The sequence below is a fragment of the Larimichthys crocea genome, chromosome III (genome assembly GCF_000972845.2).
Source record: "Larimichthys crocea isolate SSNF chromosome III, L_crocea_2.0, whole genome shotgun sequence".
Classification (NCBI taxonomy): Eukaryota; Metazoa; Chordata; class Actinopteri; family Sciaenidae; genus Larimichthys; species Larimichthys crocea.
The window spans coordinates 5,083,909-5,103,546 of record NC_040013.1 but is presented as its reverse complement, the minus strand read 5'-3'; the positions used below and the strand labels follow the sequence as shown (position 1 = coordinate 5,103,546).

General features: G+C 40.6%; 1 protein-coding gene and 1 long non-coding RNA gene across 2 annotated transcripts; both read left to right on the top strand.

The window, feature by feature from the left end:
• The first annotated feature begins 3,411 nt into the window (after positions 1 to 3,411).
• On the top strand, positions 3,412 to 6,791 carry ela3l (elastase 3 like). Its single transcript, XM_010735735.3, has 9 exons — positions 3,412 to 3,449; positions 3,722 to 3,921; positions 4,169 to 4,257; positions 4,478 to 4,575; positions 4,931 to 5,059; positions 5,420 to 5,556; positions 5,931 to 6,076; positions 6,485 to 6,637; positions 6,734 to 6,791. The coding sequence occupies exons 1-9, from the start codon at positions 3,427 to 3,429 to the stop codon at positions 6,749 to 6,751; spliced, it is 993 nt and encodes a 330-aa protein (XP_010734037.2). The 5' UTR covers positions 3,412 to 3,426; the 3' UTR covers positions 6,752 to 6,791.
• Positions 6,792 to 9,062: 2,271 nt separating this feature from the next.
• Positions 9,063 to 13,721, top strand: LOC109142374 (uncharacterized). Its single transcript, XR_002042966.2, has 2 exons — positions 9,063 to 9,417; positions 12,045 to 13,721. It is a non-coding gene; the product is annotated as an uncharacterized LOC109142374 (long non-coding RNA).
• Positions 13,722 to 19,638: the final 5,917 nt, after the last annotated feature.

Here is a 19,638-nt window from a genome sequence, read left to right as displayed (position 1 = left end):
TTGTAAAAACCGTGGTGCACCATACTCTTGCAGAGGCTTCACATGTTTGTTGTACTTGATGAAAAGGCTGTGTTTTTATAATATATAATGTATTACTTACATCAAAAGTCCTATAGCATTTTTCCACAGGGTATCACTACAGCATTAAATATACAGATATAATTAATCCCAAAAGAGAATACAGTGAACAGCCAAGATATAAACTAAAGCTTTAATTTGTTTCGTCCTAAAGAATTAGATCAAATCCTCACACTGAGAAATAAATAATAAACTGCAAATACATGTTAATTAGAACTTTCAATTAGAGCAAAGTCGGTCTTTTAAATTGCTGGTCAATTAACCTCCTATCGGCTCCCTCGTTTAGTGGGTCAAATCACACACGTTAAGCACTAAACACCTACTCACTACAAATTTACAATGAAGGCAAAAAAAATCTAAATAATTCATAATAACTGATGCACACAATCTCTTCTACACCCAGCAAGACAACTTTTAGCCCAAACATCACACTCAGAGGAGTGAATTAGCAGACAAACTGAACGAGCCAATAATCAGTTAAGCATTTAAAGTAGCTGATTGGCTCCTGCCATGTTGTCCATTGAAATTAAGGAGTGCTGCTGTGCCTGAGAACTGGAAGCCCTTTCAACACGGGTAATTGATTGTTAATTTATTTGTCATCGAAAAATGCAGGAAGGATAATATCCAGCGAAAATAGAAACATAACGTGACTGTAAACTATTGGCACATGAGCACACGAGACATTAATGCCAAATTAAATAATAAAGCATTCGAGCACTGAGCAGCTCTAAACAGTATGTGGCGAGACAGGCTGCACCCACTCCCACTTTTCTCATGCTACTCAACATGAAAGAACTGGAAAAACCTGGCAAGTATGTACAAGATGTGTAGGAAGACCAGTTAGGTCATGATGTGCTTATGAGATTTAATTAAATCAGTAGTTCCCAACCAGGGAGTTTTCTACAGGATGATATGCCAAAAATGTTTGGAGCCACTGAATTAGAACCCCAGTAAACAACGACATCAAAACCAAATAAACATATGTGCCAGCAATTGAAAAGCGAAGGCAGAGAAAGCCTTCTGTTCACATCAGTAGGAAGGATAATGAAAGCAAATCAGCAGCAGACAGCCGATGTTTGGATGTACTTCAGCCCTGCAGCTCAAAAGACACTGCCTGTGGCAAAAAGGGGCAGCTGGAAGATACAGCTGTATATTCTTTTTAAAGGCAAAAAGCTTAACAATGTGGACATTAATGGGCTCCGAATGGTCTAAACATTAGACTATTGCTACAAACCAAAACATCCACCACACTGTGAATTGGCACCTCGCATGCCAGTGGTGGTTTTTGTTGGATACAGAGAGATATGCAAGAGAGATTAGTCACAAACCACAGAGCTAACTGCAGCCAATAGCACAGAGCTGCCACAATAATATTTATACTTTATTGCAAAATCTTTCTCCTTTGCTCTACATGGGGAATGGCAATGACCAGTACGGTGTTTACTGCCCCAAAGTGATGTAGAGCAACCATAAAGCTCTCACAGAGTGTCGTTCAGGGTTCAGCTGCTGTTCTGATAGGGAAAACAGGCTGGAGCGTACCTGTTACAAACCCCCCGGGGGGGTTTCACTTGATGAGGTGTTCTGCTTTTCTCAGCCACAAAGCCAGTACGCCTCATCCCGTAACATGACAGCCTGCATTCAACCGCATATAAACATATCTGAGTGGTGAGAAATAGATTTTGGAGATCAGAGGTTTTAAAGTCAATAAGAAGAGTTGTTGATATTTCAGATGAAATGTTTTTCTGCAAAAGAAAATACATCAAATGAGATCATTTACTTTATTAATATCTATTTTTATCTTTTTTTTTCTGCTTGATGTTTTCATATCAGTTCAGCGTGCACCTCAGTTCATTATCTTGTGTCATCCGGCCACTATCAAATTAATGAATACAAGAGGTTTAATCAGAAAATGAAGAAAAAGGGAGGCATCTATTCTGGACACTGGGCTGTAATAAGTTTAACAATGTTTAACAGATTTGAAGAGTCATTTTAATTAGCTTTCAATTAATTGCATATCACAGCTGTGGAGAAGCTCACAGACGCGCGACACAGATGCGTGAACACACGCACGAATACATTCAGACACACATACACAAACACACACACACAGATATGGGCTGAGTATGTCTGAGCTTGTTTTGTTGCTGCCTTTCAAGTGTTTTTTTTTCTTTATCCCGTCAAGTGTTTTTTCCAGTCTGTAAACTATAGATGGGTAGCTCTAACCAAACTTTGAAGCAAAAAAACAACCCTGTTTTGTAGATGTAGCTGTCATAAGCTGCAAGGTATTCTCCATGGTGTGTATGAAGGTCTCTTACTATCATTTTCAACGTCAAAGTTTTGTCTGACCTCCTTTTCAGATGCTCTGCAACCCAGTTAGATTGAGGATTGATTTTCTAAATGACTCACTCCACAAAGCTTGGATGTAGTTTCTTGCGGCACACAGATGATACACACAATGTAACGCTGCAATTTTTCTCTTTTCTAAAAGGTTTTTTTTTTGCGTCACACTTTGGTTTCTAAACAGATAAATTGTCCCATCTAGTGGTGAAGTGCGAGACTTAATGATTCATGAACAAAGAGGCCTGTCTGCCATCTGAGCTAGTCTGATGAAAATGTGTTTTTCATTGTACTACAGCACAATGTTTATTTAAAGCTCCTGTAACCACCTGAACAAAGTTTGGCCGTAGCTGATGTCAGATTCTCTAACCAAAAACACCTTCCAGATCATTACATGTGTGCATTTCGTGTTCAGATACTCCCTATTCCTTCCTTCCTTCCTTTTTTCTTTTTTCCTTCCACCTTGTTTCCTGACTCGACCTGTTTACTGCGCTGTAACACCTAACCTTTATAGTGCCATGTACTGTAATATTACCCGAGCAGCCTCTGACAGATTTACAATGTCTGCATGCTGAGTCACCTCAGGCCTGCACTCTCTGACACTTTCATACCTTAAGAGTTGTTTCTATGTCCTCCAAATCTCATAACATATTCAGGTTCTATTCAATTATGTCATTATGACAACCTTGTGATACCTTGTGTTTTAAGCTGTGCATTTTACTTCATATCAGCCTAGAATAGATATAATAGATATATATAGAATATAGAGAGTGATGTGTTTGGTCATACATATGGTCATACAGTATGTCTCATATTCCTGGCAGTGCAGAATTTGCTGTAGAAGTGTGCACGTTGTAAGATGTCAAAAAACTTTGTAGTGTAGCTGTCGATATTTTCTGCACCAGTGACACCATCTGTTTCTCATTGTCCTGGTTATTTATCATAGTAATACCTCTACGTTTGATTTTTGTTTTACATTTCAGAGAAAACAAGCCAGCACCAGTATTCCAGATGTTGGCTTCCCATGCTGTTATGTAAGCTTTTAATTTTTTTTAAGTTTCAGAGAAGAGACTTTGTTATGAAAAGGAGTAACGGTGAATTAAAAAACAGATATGTGTGGGAATATTGTCTTGTATGCACTTCTAGCAGGTACACACACACACACACGTGTGGGCATGTACACATGTGAAACCTGCATGCATGCACGTAATCTATTCATGCTAACGAAGCATACATCATGGCTCTACATGAAGGTCATGGGAAATGTTCCAGAAAACACACCTGTATGATTCCTCATCTACCCTAGTTGCACTGACCCTCATTGCGATTGGTCCATGTCTATCCCTGGAGGCCGTGCCAAACCAATGGGAGTGCGCGTTATCGCACCCGGAGACGGCGTTGCCTGTGGTGGAAAGTTTAAAAGAGGGTGTGTGTCCTGCTGTCCCTCAGCAGAAGCATCAATCAACATGATCCCCATTGTGCTGGCCTCAGTGCTCATTGCTAGCGGTAAGAACATCTGGCATTCGCTAATTCTGTGTGTAATTGTCTCGGTGTGTTTGCAAGTTTGTTTGTGTGAGTGAGTGAGTGAGTATGCCTGCACATTTCCACACAGGGAGCTTACACTGTGCAGTTCCTTATTGAAAAGAAAAATTATGCAGTTTGTGCCTGACGTGGGAATCAAACTTGTTCTCCTGCCTCACGAACACTCCCTGCCTCATGTCCATCACATAATGTTTATTTCCTCTTCATCCAGCCCTTGGGTGCGGCACCCCACCCATTGAGCCCCTGACTTCCCGTGTGGTCAATGGAGTAGATGCCAAGCCCCACAGCTGGCCCTGGCAGGTATGCTAATATGTACACATCTGTCAATGTTTTTATATTTCCTGGCAAACCTTATGGGTCCAGCATCTGTTTATTAGATCCCAGAGCCAGTGGCTATTTAAAATTCTATAATTAAATGGTTGTTTTTGAATTTAATAAGCAAACCATGCCATACATCCATCTCATATATCCACAACCCGCTCCTTATCGCACCCTTTATGTTGTCCTCCTTTGTCTACAGATTTCTCTGCAGTATGAGAGGGATGGTGTGTGGAGGCACACTTGTGGGGGATCTCTGATCGCTGCCAACTGGGTCATGACTGCTGCTCACTGCATCAAGTACGAGCAGCAGAGGAACATAAACACAAAAACACAAAGTCACATACACACTCATCTTCCTGTTAAATGTACTGTACTTATTCTGCACCACACTACTCGCCTAATTCTGGACCGTAAACCTGACTCAAGCCACGTAAAATTGTGAATTGGGCACATAATGAAGTCCAAGGGTTTCCAACCCAAATGTCACACTGATAAAAAAGTACACCCAAGGTCATCTGGACCTCGGCCCAGTTCAAATCCTCATCTTGCCACCACATTTAATCATCAATTTGAGCCTGGCAAATCATTCAACTGCGCACTAAATCTTATGTCTGGTTTAGCATGGGCCTCAACAGTCTGTTCTCTCCCCCAGCTCCAAGCTGTCCTACAGGGTGTTCGTGGGCAAATACAACCTGGTCGAGGAGGAGGCTGGCTCCAAGGCCATCCTGCCTGAGAAGATTGTTGTGCATGAGAAATGGAATCCCATCTTTGTGGCCTTCGGGTAAGACAAGCACCCCCGTACAGGTACAAAGAGCAGGTGACCTGATGCGACATACAGTACATCATAATCTGTCCTGCGTCAAGGTGAAAAAGTGGGCTGAGGCTCATATTCGATATATTCTCACACACCTACCAGTTAAAGCTGAAGCATATCCTCCCTAAATAAGCAGCCAGACAAATTAGAGAGATATAATAGGCCACTGAGATTTATTTATAAGTTGGAATGCAAAAATACAGGTGGCACTTGTTATCGCATTGAGTTTTGTTTGTCCACCCTTCTCTCTGGCTCCGGTGGAAGATTTTAAATTGCTTGTCAGTGCAAAAACCTCTCAGTCTCACTATCTTTTTGCTTTTCTTGCAGTAACGATATTGCCATGATCAAGCTGTCAGAGCCTGTGACTCTGAGTGACCAGGTACAGCTGGCGTGTATTCCTCCTGCTGGCACTTTGCTGGCCAACCTCTACCCTTGCTACATCACCGGATGGGGCAGGCTGTACAGTAAGTCACTGTTTGTGGGGAAGCTGAGCTGTTTTTTTATATGCCTGTCATTGTATTTTTTTTTCTTCTTCTCGGCTTAGCATCTCTGAAATGTCTTCATGTTGCTTTACAAGCGTGATGTTTGGATTATAACCAGCTGTGTGTGAGTGTGTGTGATTGGGGTTACCCAGGGAAACCTCCAAGGTTGGGATGAAAATGGCATGCATGAGATTTTAGCTAAGACTTTTTTTTTTTTTTTTGGGAGAGGATTTACTCCCAAATTGAAATTTTGGGTCAGACTGTGAAATTCCCGCTTGGGGAAATGCTGTAAAGCAGATTTGACAGACGGCTCGTGTATGGGGATGATGGTAATAGATTCTGCCTGTGTGTTTTAGCTGGAGGCCCCATTGCTGATAAGCTGCAGCAGGCTTTGATGCCTGTGGCTGACCATGCCACCTGCTCCCAGCCTGACTGGTGGGGTATCGCTGTCAGGACCACCATGGTGTGTGCCGGCGGGGATGGAATTGTGGCTGGATGCAACGTAAGTTTGTGCCTGAGGAAAATTATATTCAGTGATGTGAGGTTTTTTTTTTTTTTTTTGGAATTCAAAATTCTGAATTATTAATCTTATTATAATAAAATGACTTACTTATATGCACTGCTGTATCTTATTATGCAAGTGGAGCACATCTTACTTATATGCACTGCTGTATCTTATTATGCAAGTGGAGCACATTTGAATTTGAATGCAATGAGTTTGTTCAAATAATCATAATTTTTTCATGGCACTCATGTTTTGTCTAGCCACCATGCAACATGACAAATGTCCTATTTTACTTGGTGAAACAGAAACTCGGATTGTAATTCTCATAGTTGTGCCTTGCCAGTCCACCAGTAACTCCACCGAATGAATAAAACATAAGCACTCCTCCTCTGATTCTGTATCCAGGGCGACTCTGGCGGCCCTCTGAACTGTAAGAACAGTGAGGGTGTCTGGGAGGTTCATGGTATTGCCAGCTTTGTCTCTGGCCTTGGCTGCAACTATGTGAAGAAACCCACCGTCTTCACCAGAGTCTCCGCTTTTAACGACTGGATCGACCAGGTACGGGAGACGCATAAAACCCCTACAGCTGGCTTGCAGTAAACGCTGTTTCCTTGTTTCATTTATCAGCTAATGACTGAGTATTTGTCATTTCAGGTTATGATGAACAACTAAAGAAGATGAAGCGTCAATAAAAAAGACTCAGCAAACTCCATTTGTCTTGTGTGCATTGTGTGTGTTTTAGCAGATCCAGCAGAATCAGTCAGATAAACACACATTCACATGAATAGTGAATGAATCTTACATTGTGCTGGGCTACAATCATTCTGTGCTTTCCTGTGAGGCTGTCTCGAACATGGAAACAATGTCAGAAAATGTCCAGCAGGTGTCCTCATACACTCATGATAGGAAATTGGTTCTGACAGCTTCCCAGAGCAGGATGCTGTGCAGGATGAGCAGGGCTTCTGTCTGGAAAACAACATCAACAAACAGATGTGATGCACTGCAAATGGTTGGCATGAAACAAGCCGGTCATTCAGACCAAATAGTCCATCTACAATATGTCAAATAAGTTGCATATTGGATGATTACAGTGAATGGCGTGTGTGCCATTATGAAACAGACCCTTGCGTATAAAATCAGAATCTAATATCCGTGCTGGAAACTGATATGGTTTGTCCCTGTGCCCTCTCTACAGGAGGGCCCTCTGAAAACCATAATATTCATCTGGAGAGTCTATCTTTCCTCGTGATAACCACTCTGAAGATGAAGAAGGCTAGAAAATTGAGATTAACACTTCTGTCACTTTTTCCCCCTCACTGTGATGAGACGAGGGATGAATTAAGAGTGAAATTAAATTGCCTCTCTCTCTCTTTCTAAAAGAAAAAAAAATCTCACTTTTTCTCTCTGTCACATTTGCAGACACACACACACACACAGTGATTGACGGGGTAATGGAGGTGTGCGAGCATCTTCACTGACACGAGAGTTAGTGATCAGATCTGACACGTCCTGAACTAATAATGACTGCGTGCGTGCTAGTATGCATGTGTGTGTGTGTGTGTATTAATAGCAGACAGAGGGGAACTTTGCTTTGTATCCACGATTCTTTCAGACTATGGGTCTATTTGAGTGAATTTCTCTGATATGATGAACCACTCTTCTGAAGCAGCTCTCTCTGGAGTATCAGCCTGTGATCAGTGATTACTATCCCATCTAAGCCCCTCATGTCATCTACAGCACAAGTGCTGCTCCCTGACTAATTCAGTCTGATTTGGATGAAAAATGAAGGTATCTGTGAATATTGCCTTTCTTCATTTGATGTGCATCCATAAAAATAAACCCATATAGTTTTTACAAGCTCTCTGATTTGTTCCGGTGCGCGGTACTGACCATGTTAAATTGGATGAGTGTAATAATCATAACACTGAATGCAGTAATTCTTCAAAATGTAATAAAATAACTAGATTAAAAGTGTAAATAAACCTTTTTACTGCACCTGAGTATGCCACGGCGACATGAAAACATGACACATTCTACCTGGTGCTGAAAAAGATTATATTGACTAATAAAACAAAATAATACAATAACCGATAACTGAAGTTATTAGATTATAATCACTGTTATCAATAAAGATTTCACAGACAGGCAATAACACGTTGGGATCCAGTGTTGTGCGCTGCATTTAATTACATTCATCAAGCTACTACTTCAGTATCTGGCAGTTATTACACTCATTCAGTCGCTACATTAATATTTGATTTAAACACTGTACTTTTCCTAGTGTTACTAATAAGTGCAGCAGTGCAGCGCTTTGATTAAACTGCTACTCTCTGGATCTGTTCCCCTGCAAATCTTTTTTGAAGCCAGTGTTCAGGGTGAGAACGAGGCCTCAAAAGAATGCTTTGTCCCAGCCTGAACTCTGTGGGTCAGGGTACACACTGCACACACACTAACAAAGAGAGGGAGACGAGGAGAGAGCAGTGCAAAATCCCCCAGGGACATCCTGCTGTCGTCCTGAATACCAATGAGGAGAAGAGGGGGCAACAAGTTTTAAGTTTCTGCAGCTGCTGTTCAGCTCCATGCAACTTGTTTTCAGCAGGGAAGAAGGTGCTTGTTATTCCATGCAGCTCTGCCTGTAACTATTGAGTGCAGTACACACTGTGCACAGTGTAGTTTTGTAGTGGATCCTTCAGCATTTGATTTGATCCGAATGTTTCATATCTATACATTATTCTTGGCATGCAAGAGTGCACCCTTCATCTCTCTCCTGTCAGTTGTCTCTTTTTGCATGATGTTGATGCATGTTTTTCTGAGTTGTTGCAATGACCTTTTTACACCACGTCCAAAAGTGTCGAGCACAAGATCTTCACACATGGCGTGAGAGGAAAAGCCCTTGATGGGATTTTCCAAGAGCGTCTTTGTATAAATAGCACTGTAGTAACAGACTGAGAGAGGGAGAGAGATGGAGGGAGGGATGAGGAGATGGAGGGCGGAGAGGGGAGGGACTGGAGGGGGGTGATGAGCAGCCACTCTGACAGCAGCATCTCCGCGCTGTCGCCCTGCGCTCGTCAGCAGTCACTGGGAACGGGCCCAGACTCCTCCAGCTTGGCTTCATTAACAGTCCGGATGCTGACCGTCCACTTGCGCTGCTGATCCATATTTCCAAAACGGTCGAGTAGAGTTTGGTGACCTACTTCGAAGACAAAAGTTCCCGCCTTATGAAACAATGGTGAAGTTGCTGGAGGTAAAGGAACATTTTCTATCAAGGCGTTTTGCAGCTGAGACGCGCGCAAAGGAGTAAAAAAACGCATGGACACCGGACACCAGAGGAGAATTAGGTAAGCTGCTCCATGAAATGTGTGTGTGTTTAAAGAGATACTGCAAGTAGAGATAGCAAGAAATGTGTTGAAACATAAACAAATGCCTTTCAGTAGTTTTTTAAGTTTAAGGTCTGTACTAAAGTCTTATAAAATATTTAGAAAATTACTTGTTTTGTGCCTTATTGGATACTCAAATGCACTCAGCATTAAGGGAATTTAAAAGTGCTTAAAAGTCCCCACAAGGATAACTAATAATAAATGTCTGATTAAACAAATGACCAACTGTTTGACTATGCTCAAATGTTAAATAGTAATAAATACTGTCAGCACTCAACTTTACAGTGTTCCCAAACGAGTGGGAGAGGAAGGGAGGAAGTCCAGTCACCTGAGATGATAGTTTACTGCAAGCTGATGCATTATGCAAAAGTATTTGCCTGTTTTCAGTGTGGTCACTGCATGCACAAGTCTGTGAATGTGTGCCTGCTTGCTGGCTGCCCCCTGTAAACAAGTCTTCTGTGGTGCATTTAGCATTTTGCATCAATTTACATACACTGTTTGCATGTGTGCACAAAAGGTCTTTATACTGTTCAATGGCGCCTTTCACAAATACACACACACACACACACAAGCTGCTTTTTCCTGACTCCAGCCTGAAGCTCAACTATTTTCTGCCATTGCCACAGAGCCATTACATAACAGATAGACTTCAGCTATCTGTATATTGACCGTGGGCCTCAGGGAGTGGGTGTTTATGCATGTTTTGGTGTGGAGGGTCAGTCCTGTCCTCTGCTGCTCTGATCTTTGAGCCTCTGAATCCAGCAAAACAAACGTTCAATCATTCAAACGCTCTGAAACGCTGAAGTGACTTACTGACACATTACTTTATGATCCAGGTTGTACCTCTTCAAACTCTGAGCAGTAAGGCAGAACCAAACATCTTTTACCTGTCAAAAACAGCCATGCATCAAATTTGTCAGAATCTGAGTGCATAAAGGAAAAGCAATGCTCAAAACTTTTTGAAGTGAAAATAAAACATTTTAGTTTTATTCAACTTTTATTCTCTTATTATTTGGGTTGTTTAGCTTGAATACACTGGCTTTCTTCCAGTGTGGTCACTAACTAACACAAGCTATCTTGTGTTCAGAGGAAATGTATGTATCTTGCAAATGAGAACAATTTATCCATGTGGTTATTAAAATGTGTACCACCACCACCTACTTTGGAAAGTATGAGTAATGTAAATGTGTCATAACTGGTGATAATGAATAACTAATATGACTGCTCTGTGTTTTTCTCCTAATATGCATAGCTGATTACCTGAAATCAATATGAGCACACAGTCCTCTGTTTTAATATATTGCTCACACACACATTTGATTACTCTCGCTGGCACACACACACATTTTCAGACTCTTCCCCATCATCGAATGGCCTAAACATTCCTCACTTTTGCTCTAATTGAAATTGTAAGCTGGATACACTGCGTCATGTGTCATCTGACTTCTGTGGAAAAGTAGTACCTTGGGATGTTTTGGGAATATTGTGCTTTATTGAGAGTAATCCCAGTTATCGATTATGAGAGTAATTCTTCCCACAGTGGTTCCACCAGCGTCCTGAGAGAGACCCATCTGGTACATACAGAAACCAACTTTATGCATTATAGAGCAGATCAAATGCATCACTGCCATCTACTGTGACCTGGAGCCATCCATCTTTATTTGGCTAAGTCATAAAATGCCCATAAAGGGAAGGATAACTTTGAAATGAGTTCTCAAAAGCAAGCTCGGACTGTTGCAGCTTTGCCCTCGGTTAGAGAGAGGAGGAGGAAATATGTGGTCTCATTAGAAATGCATTAGAGGGAAAGGAGAGGTATAGAAGCGAGGAGGTGGGGGGGGCGAGATCGAGTTTTTATCAGTTAAACTCTACTAGGGAAAATATTCACACTCATGCTTAAACCGACAAGTCTCTCTCAGATACACACACATACACATACCAGTACACCTCAGTGACCCATTTAATATCAGCCACAAAACTGGCAACTATATTTCCACGTGAGGCTCCTGAAAAAAACATATTACTGTTGAATCCCATTCAAAATAATTCAGCGAGAAAAAGTGCTTACTGGCACCTTCTTTATCAGTTTAATAACTTCATCGCTCTCTGCTCTCTGCCTGTATGAAGGAAACGGGAGTAAAAAAAAAAAAAAGGATGTTTCCACACAGAACTGCAGCTGAAAGGCACTTTCTCATCCTGTAATTCTCTCCTATCAACCACAGATTACTATAAATAACAGAGTCCCTAGAATGATTTTTTTTTTCTGCACCCGTCTGACACTTTTAATGTACATTACAAGTACGGAGATATTATAATGACACTCCAATGTGTATCTTTATTAGAAACCCCTGTAATATTCTATATTTTACACTGCAACAGCACTTACTGCCTCTAAAAAAATGATAAAAACCTTCATGCACATGCTGGATATGCGTATGTTGCTCTGTATATATAGCAGGGATAAAGCCACCTTGTCTCAGTGACCACTTTGTGGGGGACAAAGTAATCTTTACTGAGCTGACAGGCAGGTTAACTTTGACTTTAAGTGTTGAATTAAGCATGTTCATGTAATGCATTTTCTTTCTTTTCAGGGGAACCTGTGGATTTAAAGTGACCAACGTGCTACTGGTGCAGACCCCTGAAGTATGATGTAACCAGCCTGAAGGCTTTCCAGTAAACCATGGAGCCTGATCTGAGGGTGGGCCTGTCCGTGTGGGCCATTGCGGCCATCGTTTGTAACTCTGTGGTAGGCGTTCTCATCCTCATCCTTTTCGTCATCCTCTATAAGGCCTGCAAGGTGCCTTCACATCAAGAGAAAGTGCCTGCATCACCCCTGGAGCAGAAGAAGCCTGAACAGAAGTACCTGCTGACCGCAGCTTGATAATGATACAAGATTCAGCTTTGTCAATCAAGCAGACATCGAGCAGACGTTGAGTTACAGAGCGTTCAAAGGTCACCTTATGTATTTGTCTTCCACTTCAGCTACTCCTGTCATTTATTTACTCTGTACTTACTTTTGTTTTACATACACTTCACGTTTCTCCATCATCAGCCCCTCATCAGCGCCATTCAGTGGAGCTTAGAGTGAGCTAACTGCATTAAGAGTTGTGGCAAGACCAACAACAACGAGCAGGCCCAATCCTCTTATCTCTGCCGTGCGTCGCTGGGACTGCCCATCTGTCAGCCTGTTTGCTTTTCTCTACACAGGCGGACCATGATCTCCTCCTCTACTCAATTCTTTTTCATCCCTTCATACGAGACAGCCGAGAGGATGCGCAGAAGAAACGGCAAAAACACAACGGATTGTAACGGGAGAGTCTGGGGTGATGGGTTTGGTTGAGTGTCACAATAACACAATGTTAGGGATAAAGAGAGAAAGCATCTCTGTAGCTCACAAGCCGCTTGGTGTTTGCCAGCTGCATCTTTAATGATGGCGGTGTGACAGCTGCAAACAGACGACAGGTAGAGACCAAAAGAGCCTGAAAGAGTCAGGAAGGAGAGGGATGCTGCAGGAGGCAGTGTGAGTCACTCAAGCCAGGGCGAGGAGGCAGACAGGCGGAGATAAAGGGCAGATATTTGGTGGGGATGATAAAGTGCAGGGGGAAGAATTGTGCTTTGATGTTTTGTTTACAGAGAGGGAGCTCGAGGCCCCTGTTTGACACTCTCCCCATTTGACACACAAGTCTCTGCTTCTGCCGATCCGACTCCCATGGGATTAAAAGCAACAGCAAAATTGTTACTCGTGTCCCGATGTGCCTCGCTTTCATTTTGTGAGCTCCTGTAAAGACTGAATAAGATATTTATAGACAGCCTTCACCAGAAACGACAGACTGAACACTCACAGTCTCACAGTAACAAGCAAATATTGGATTTATTGTAGTGAATGTGCTGCAGTTAACACACCGACCGTGTCATAACAATGTTGTCTGAAGGGTGGAAGAGTAATGGGATACACCAGTATAACAAAACAATCTTAAATGTATCTCCACATAATCAAAATATAAAGCGCTGCATGTCTTTCTAGACTCATATGTACACACAATTCATACATCAATGAAAGGGCTCTTCACAGAAATGTGCTTTAGTTTGTGTTTTGACAAACATCAGTTTGAATCTGACCTCAGGTATGAGCTAACTCACTTTTAGTCCGAAAATTATGTTTTACTTAATTGGTGTGATATTTCTGTGCAATCTAAATGTAACGATGAACAGGGATTTGTGCTGAAATGACCGAGCTGTTTAATCAAAATAAAAAGAATTTAAGACGTGTTGTGTTGCAGTTATTCTTTTCATTGTAAACTGAATACCTCGGAGCTTAAAAATACTTATTTGGTGCAGCCCTTCACTCAACAGTATAGCCATTGTTTCACTGTGGTAATTACCATTGTGCTCTATAAGTTTATGTTTTCCAGACATTTTACTCTTGTGATTAATGAATGTGGTCCGCAGTCAGTTTGCCTTTGGTGTGTATTAGCATCAAGAGGCCCCCCCAAAATTCGTTAAACGCGTGTGCTTGAATTAAATGAAGAAGTGGCTTCAGCTTAATGCTCTGAAGTTATCAGTGTGGAACACATTGACCTCAACAGTGACCCACATCCTGTTGTCAGCAGCCACCAGCAGCACCAGCAGCAGCAGCGCCATTATAAACAGGAACCTTTCAGCGAGTGATTTCAGTCATTATCCGTCTGTCTTCAGCACACACGAAAGTAGTGGTGGAACTACCAGTGCAAGAGTATTTCCACTTAATGCTATACTTTGTACTTCCAGTCCTCTATATTTATTTGACAGCATACATGGATTTTTGTGTTGGATAGTTTCTAAAATAAATGAAAGTAATTCCACCTCGACCTGTTACAACATTAAAAACAGCACTCACACACAATGCATTAATAATAATTAGTTATATAATAATAACAATAAGAAGAACAAGGGGCCATTCTGACTGCAAATTGAGTACTTTTACCTTTTAACAATATATTTATGTAGCACTTTAAAAAGGTACTCAAAGGCACTTTACATTGCATACATTTCTAGAAATAGTAGAAGCAAAACTGTATTTTTAAAAAAAAAGTGTAACAATGAAAAAAAAATGAGGACTGGGGAATCAAAGATTAAAAGCAGATTGAAATAAATGGCTTTTGAGTGCAGTTTTGGAAAGATGGGAGTTAGGGGAAGAGTTCCTCAGGGCGGGGTCGGTAATGGAGAAGGTGAGAGGGGTGAGGAGGTTCGCATGAGTGGATCTGAGGTTGCGGGTATGAGTATGTTGGTGCAGGAGGTCGGTGATGGTTTCGTAGGTAATGAGGAGATTTTAAATTGGATCCTTTATAGCATGGGGAGCTAGTGAAGGTTTTGTTCTCTCCTTAAAGGCAGGAGATTGTTTTTTACTGATTTAATTAGTTTTAGACTCCAGAAAAGGTGAACTACTAATATGATTTGTAAGCGTCGTGGATTCATCACAAATCTAATCAAATGAGATTAAAGAACTGTGTATTGTTTATTTGTTGTGTGAGTGTGAATGCATGCATGCACATGTGTAAAACAGTGGTTTATGACACATAGGAGACAGATGGTTAGGGTCTTTGGTGGGCTGTTTATTTGAAAGTGATCATCAGAAAGGCGGCTCTACAGCTGTCTAGTGTTCATCTGCTTCCCCTCCATTTTTCTGCCTGCCAGTTTCTCTCTCGCTCTCTTTCTCTCTTTGGCTCTCTCCTCCTGATTTGTTTTTTCTATTCTCAGCTAACCAGACCAGTGCCAGACATGCAAACCGGCCATCACACATCCAGTGATCTACTCCACAGTGAGCGTTGACGATCAGCATGTTGTGACTCACACTGTACTGACTTCCTTCAAGTCAGATCTCCTATTTAAAGTAGCTGAAGGAGTTTGTTAATTAATCCATGTCCACAAAACAAAACACTGAATAAACATCCATCATTCATCTTGTTCTTCTTCCCGTCTATCACACTCATCCCTCCATCTCCATCTCGAACTGTGAGTTCATCCAGCTCTGCATCAGTCTCTCCATCCCTCCATCTCAGGGAATGCATTACACAACAGCAAAGTAATCTACCAGGTCTTCCAATAGCAGTTGAGATGGAATGAACTTAATATGGTGTTATATAATGATCTGGACAAATATTACAAACAGAGAGATTACTAATAAACATATGAGGGGCCAGTAATCTGCAGCTCCATCTGCACTGCTGGAGGGGTTGCGTAACCCACATCAGCCTGGGCTGAGTCATGCATTTGTGTTTGTTGTAACGCAACGACTAAAGGATCAAATGATTATCTATGTTTTAGACAATACATGGTTTGAATTTTGTGTAATCTAGAATTCCATTTGTGCCTTCAAAATAAAACATTTTAAGCGTGTGTTTATGTGTGAGTGAATGTGTGTTATAGTGCAGTTGCTAGGGGATTAAATGTTAATCTATGTTTTGGACACCACATGCAGCAAAAATGTGTGGGATATTTTGAAATATTTGAATTTTGGACTGTGTGGTCCTCATTGGAACCAAAGATGTCGATGTTTTGGGGTTAGGCTGTCGAAAATGAATGTAGTCTGTAACTACACTGGTCCAATGAAATGATGGCCGCTCATCTTTTGACGTTTTATGTATATATCTCTCTCTCTTCCTCTCTGCTTTAGGCTCACCCTGGTTATTGGGCATTGAGAAAACTATAAAAAAGAAAGGAACAAATGAAGAAACATTTTCAGTCACACATTTCTCAAGCTGAAGTCTGTAAACATGCTCAAAACATGTCAGAATAATAGAAAAGTAATATCAAATAAAATGACGTTGCATATTAAAACACATCAACATTTACATCATACATAATCTAAACAAACTACCGTGTGCGCCTCTTGGACCACATGCAGAATCAAACATATATTGTGGCTACAGGTTTGAATGCATTTTCTATTCACATTACCTTTTTAACAAACTTATTTTTACATTCCTTTATAATGACTTTATGAACTCCTTTTTGACTTTATGAATGTCCATGTTTTGTAAACAGAAACAAAATATAACCAACCCAGTGAACCCTGTCTCTAGGACAGTTACAAAGTCAGTGTATTGTAACTGTACTGTATTGTGTATTGCCTGATAAGGATAGCTGCACAGTGTGTATGTGTGTGAGTGTGAGCGTGTGAAAAAGAGAGACAGTATGTTCAGTTCAGTGTTCAGTGAGGCTGTTCGAGGTAAAGTATAAATGAATGCAGTGTACTGACATATATAGACGATACAGTGCAGGTAGCGTTGCTTAAGAATAAAGTCTTTTTCATTTGTGTATGAATAATTAATGACAAAATTCTAATCACACCTAATCAGTTCTACATAACAGAACCCCTATAGAGTCATGAGCGCTCATCACAATTACACGCAGAGAGACAGACAGTCATTAAATCGATTCTGACAACAGTGCGGCTCTGATATCGAAATCATTATAATTCAGCATAATTTAGTCAGTATGAATTCTTATTCTGTCAACAGAGGTCCAATTATAACATGAAACAAGATGAAATAATGACGGTGATAAGAAACGCATCAGTATGCATGGCACGGGAGGAAAAACAATCAAACATAGTGAGTGTGTTTAAGATATCAAACAGAAAATTTAAGAAAATTAACTTAAAAAACACAAAAACATTTCCTGAAAATAAAAAAGCTGACATCAGGATATATTGGTATAGTCATGCATATGCATCAGCAGAAGTATGAACCTCAAACACTATGACCTGCTTGACCCTGCACACATCTCAACACATCTCATTGTCATTCGTCCTCCATCCAGCCTTTGTCCCTCTTCCTCCTGTAGAATTAGACTGCCACCTGCTGGCTCAAGCTTTGCTGCCTCCAGTTGTAACAACCTTGGCTGCAGCAGCAGCAGCGGCTGATCGCTGCCAAGACCCCCTTCTCCATTATTGTGCAGCAGAGCATGCCATTGCTGCTCTCTGCTGGTATTTCCACGTAAGGACAATGTGCAGTCAGACGTGTCAGTGACTTTCAATGAGTCACAACATCAGGGATGTTCTTATATCATTAGCCAGAGGTTAAATTATTTTCTCGAGGATGTGCTCCATAATGGTCATTTGATTGGTTAATTCAGTTTAAAATTGCGATGACGAGTTCATTTTTCTTGCCAAAAGGTATGGTCATCCAATAATTCATTTTAGAGGCATACTAAAAAAACAATTATGATTTAAAATAGAAGATTAAATTAGTTGTATAATTAAATTACAGGACTATAATAATGGAGAGCAATTGTTATCAGGAGTTTAAACCCTACAGGGACATAGAGGGAATGGACAGGATAATGCAATAGCCAAGCAATAAATCCTGTTCTTGTGAAGTATGTAATGTTGTTTTCTGTTGGAACTTGGAGAGAGGCACTGAGTAAACTATTTTATCCTTTAATCAAGTAAAAGTAATATTATGGTGCAAAGAATACTCCCTGCATTCTTCTGCATCTCAGTAAATGCCATGAGTAAAATATTTAAGGTATCAAATGTATATTCAGTGTGTAATTAATGGTATATAGTTGAGATTAAGATTAAGCTAATTCAAACCACTTTACATACTGTTGAGTTGTTAATCCTACAATGCTTTGTGTTTTATAAAATGATCATAATCAGATGTGAATCTGCAAACGAGTAGTGTAAAATGAAAGTACTGAAGTAAAGTAAAATTCATCAAAATTGTATGGTATTGTATTGTATGGCACTTCAGTAACTCTACTACTTATTTTCGATTGTATTACTGTATGTTGTAGGGGTTAAAGGTATCAATTACAAGGTCAAAAATGTGGAAAGCAGTGTTCCATTGTAGTCACTTATTCAATCTACTACATTTCACACACACACACACACACACACACACAAATATGTTGGCTGCAGCAGAGAGATGAGAATCCACAGGAGCTGGAGAAAGATGGCTTTTTAAACCACAAGCTCGGAAAGGCTGGAACCAATCGGGCTCTCCAGACCAACCTACAGTCACTCGTTCAATCAGGCAAACTCACCCGCAACCCATCACACGCAGGCGCCACAGCAGAAAGTGATGGATCCACAACACTGGCACAGAGGAGATTAAAGCACATACACAAACATAGGTCAGAACAAGTGCTGTATTTTCAGCATGTCATATCAGTGGAATATTATTGTTGATGAAAATGGAGACAGGAGGTGTGTGGGATATTTTTGAAATGTTTGAATTTTACGTAATCTATAATAAAGATTAAAAACTAAGAATTTCAAGTGTGTGTTTGTCACCTATTGGAAACTTTTTGTAATATGAACACTGAGCTTGTTGGAGTGAGATATGTACCCTAAAGCGCTTTGAGTGGTTGGAAGACTCAAAAGGAGCTATATAAGTACAGTCCATTCACCATAAGGCGGGTCTCAGGGTTAGGACAAGGTTAAGGCTTTCGTTCAGGTTGTCTGTAATGAAGGCAGAGACAGCATTTCAAGTTGTTGTCTCTAGTTGAGTTGCTTGTTGGGTAAACATGTCCCATAGCTGACCATATGGCATCACGTGAAATTTTTATCTGCACACAGCTACAGATCTCAGATGAAACGCAGCGGATTAAAAAGCACAATGTTTTTTTAGAAGCAGAAGTGTAATGTACTGTGGAAAACTTGTATAGAAGAATGTTTTTTTCCAAATTAATCTTATATGCCACACACTGCACAAACCTAGAATCTGTATCAACAGATTACACATATTGCACATGAACACTGGCCAGAGGTCATCAATAACCACAGGAGTCCTGGCCCATGGTGGCCACATTCAGTCCTAGTTACACCTTAACAATGTCCTGGCCACACAGACACTGAAAACCACATAACACAAAAACACTGAAACAGTCCCATGAGCCCTTTGTCAATAATAAGAGCTGTCAGTAATTAGAGCGAGCGCCTCCTCCAGTAGAGAATAAAGATATTCAAGCTCAATAATATGCCGTAACAAATATTACTCTTGTTTTTTTTTTGTTAGACATATGTTTTGTCCCTGATCAACTAATTTCTGGCACTATAATTAAATGCTTCCAATCTGTTCATTTAATTGATTAATTTATGTCATTTTAATTAAAATTCCATGGTGTATACAACTGTTAATTGACTTTCTGAATGACGAGTTGTTAAGTGGTCTGCTTCTGGTCTATCTAGTACTTTTGTAA

Coding starts and splice junctions, on each gene's coding strand:
- ela3l (XM_010735735.3), top strand. CDS start 3,427: ATGTTGGCTTCCCATGCTGTTAT. Junction 3,450..3,721: donor TTGGCTTCCCATGCTGTTAT/GTAAGCTTTTAA, acceptor CATCTACCCTAG/TTGCACTGACCCTCATTGCG. Junction 3,922..4,168: donor CTCAGTGCTCATTGCTAGCG/GTAAGAACATCT, acceptor CTCTTCATCCAG/CCCTTGGGTGCGGCACCCCA.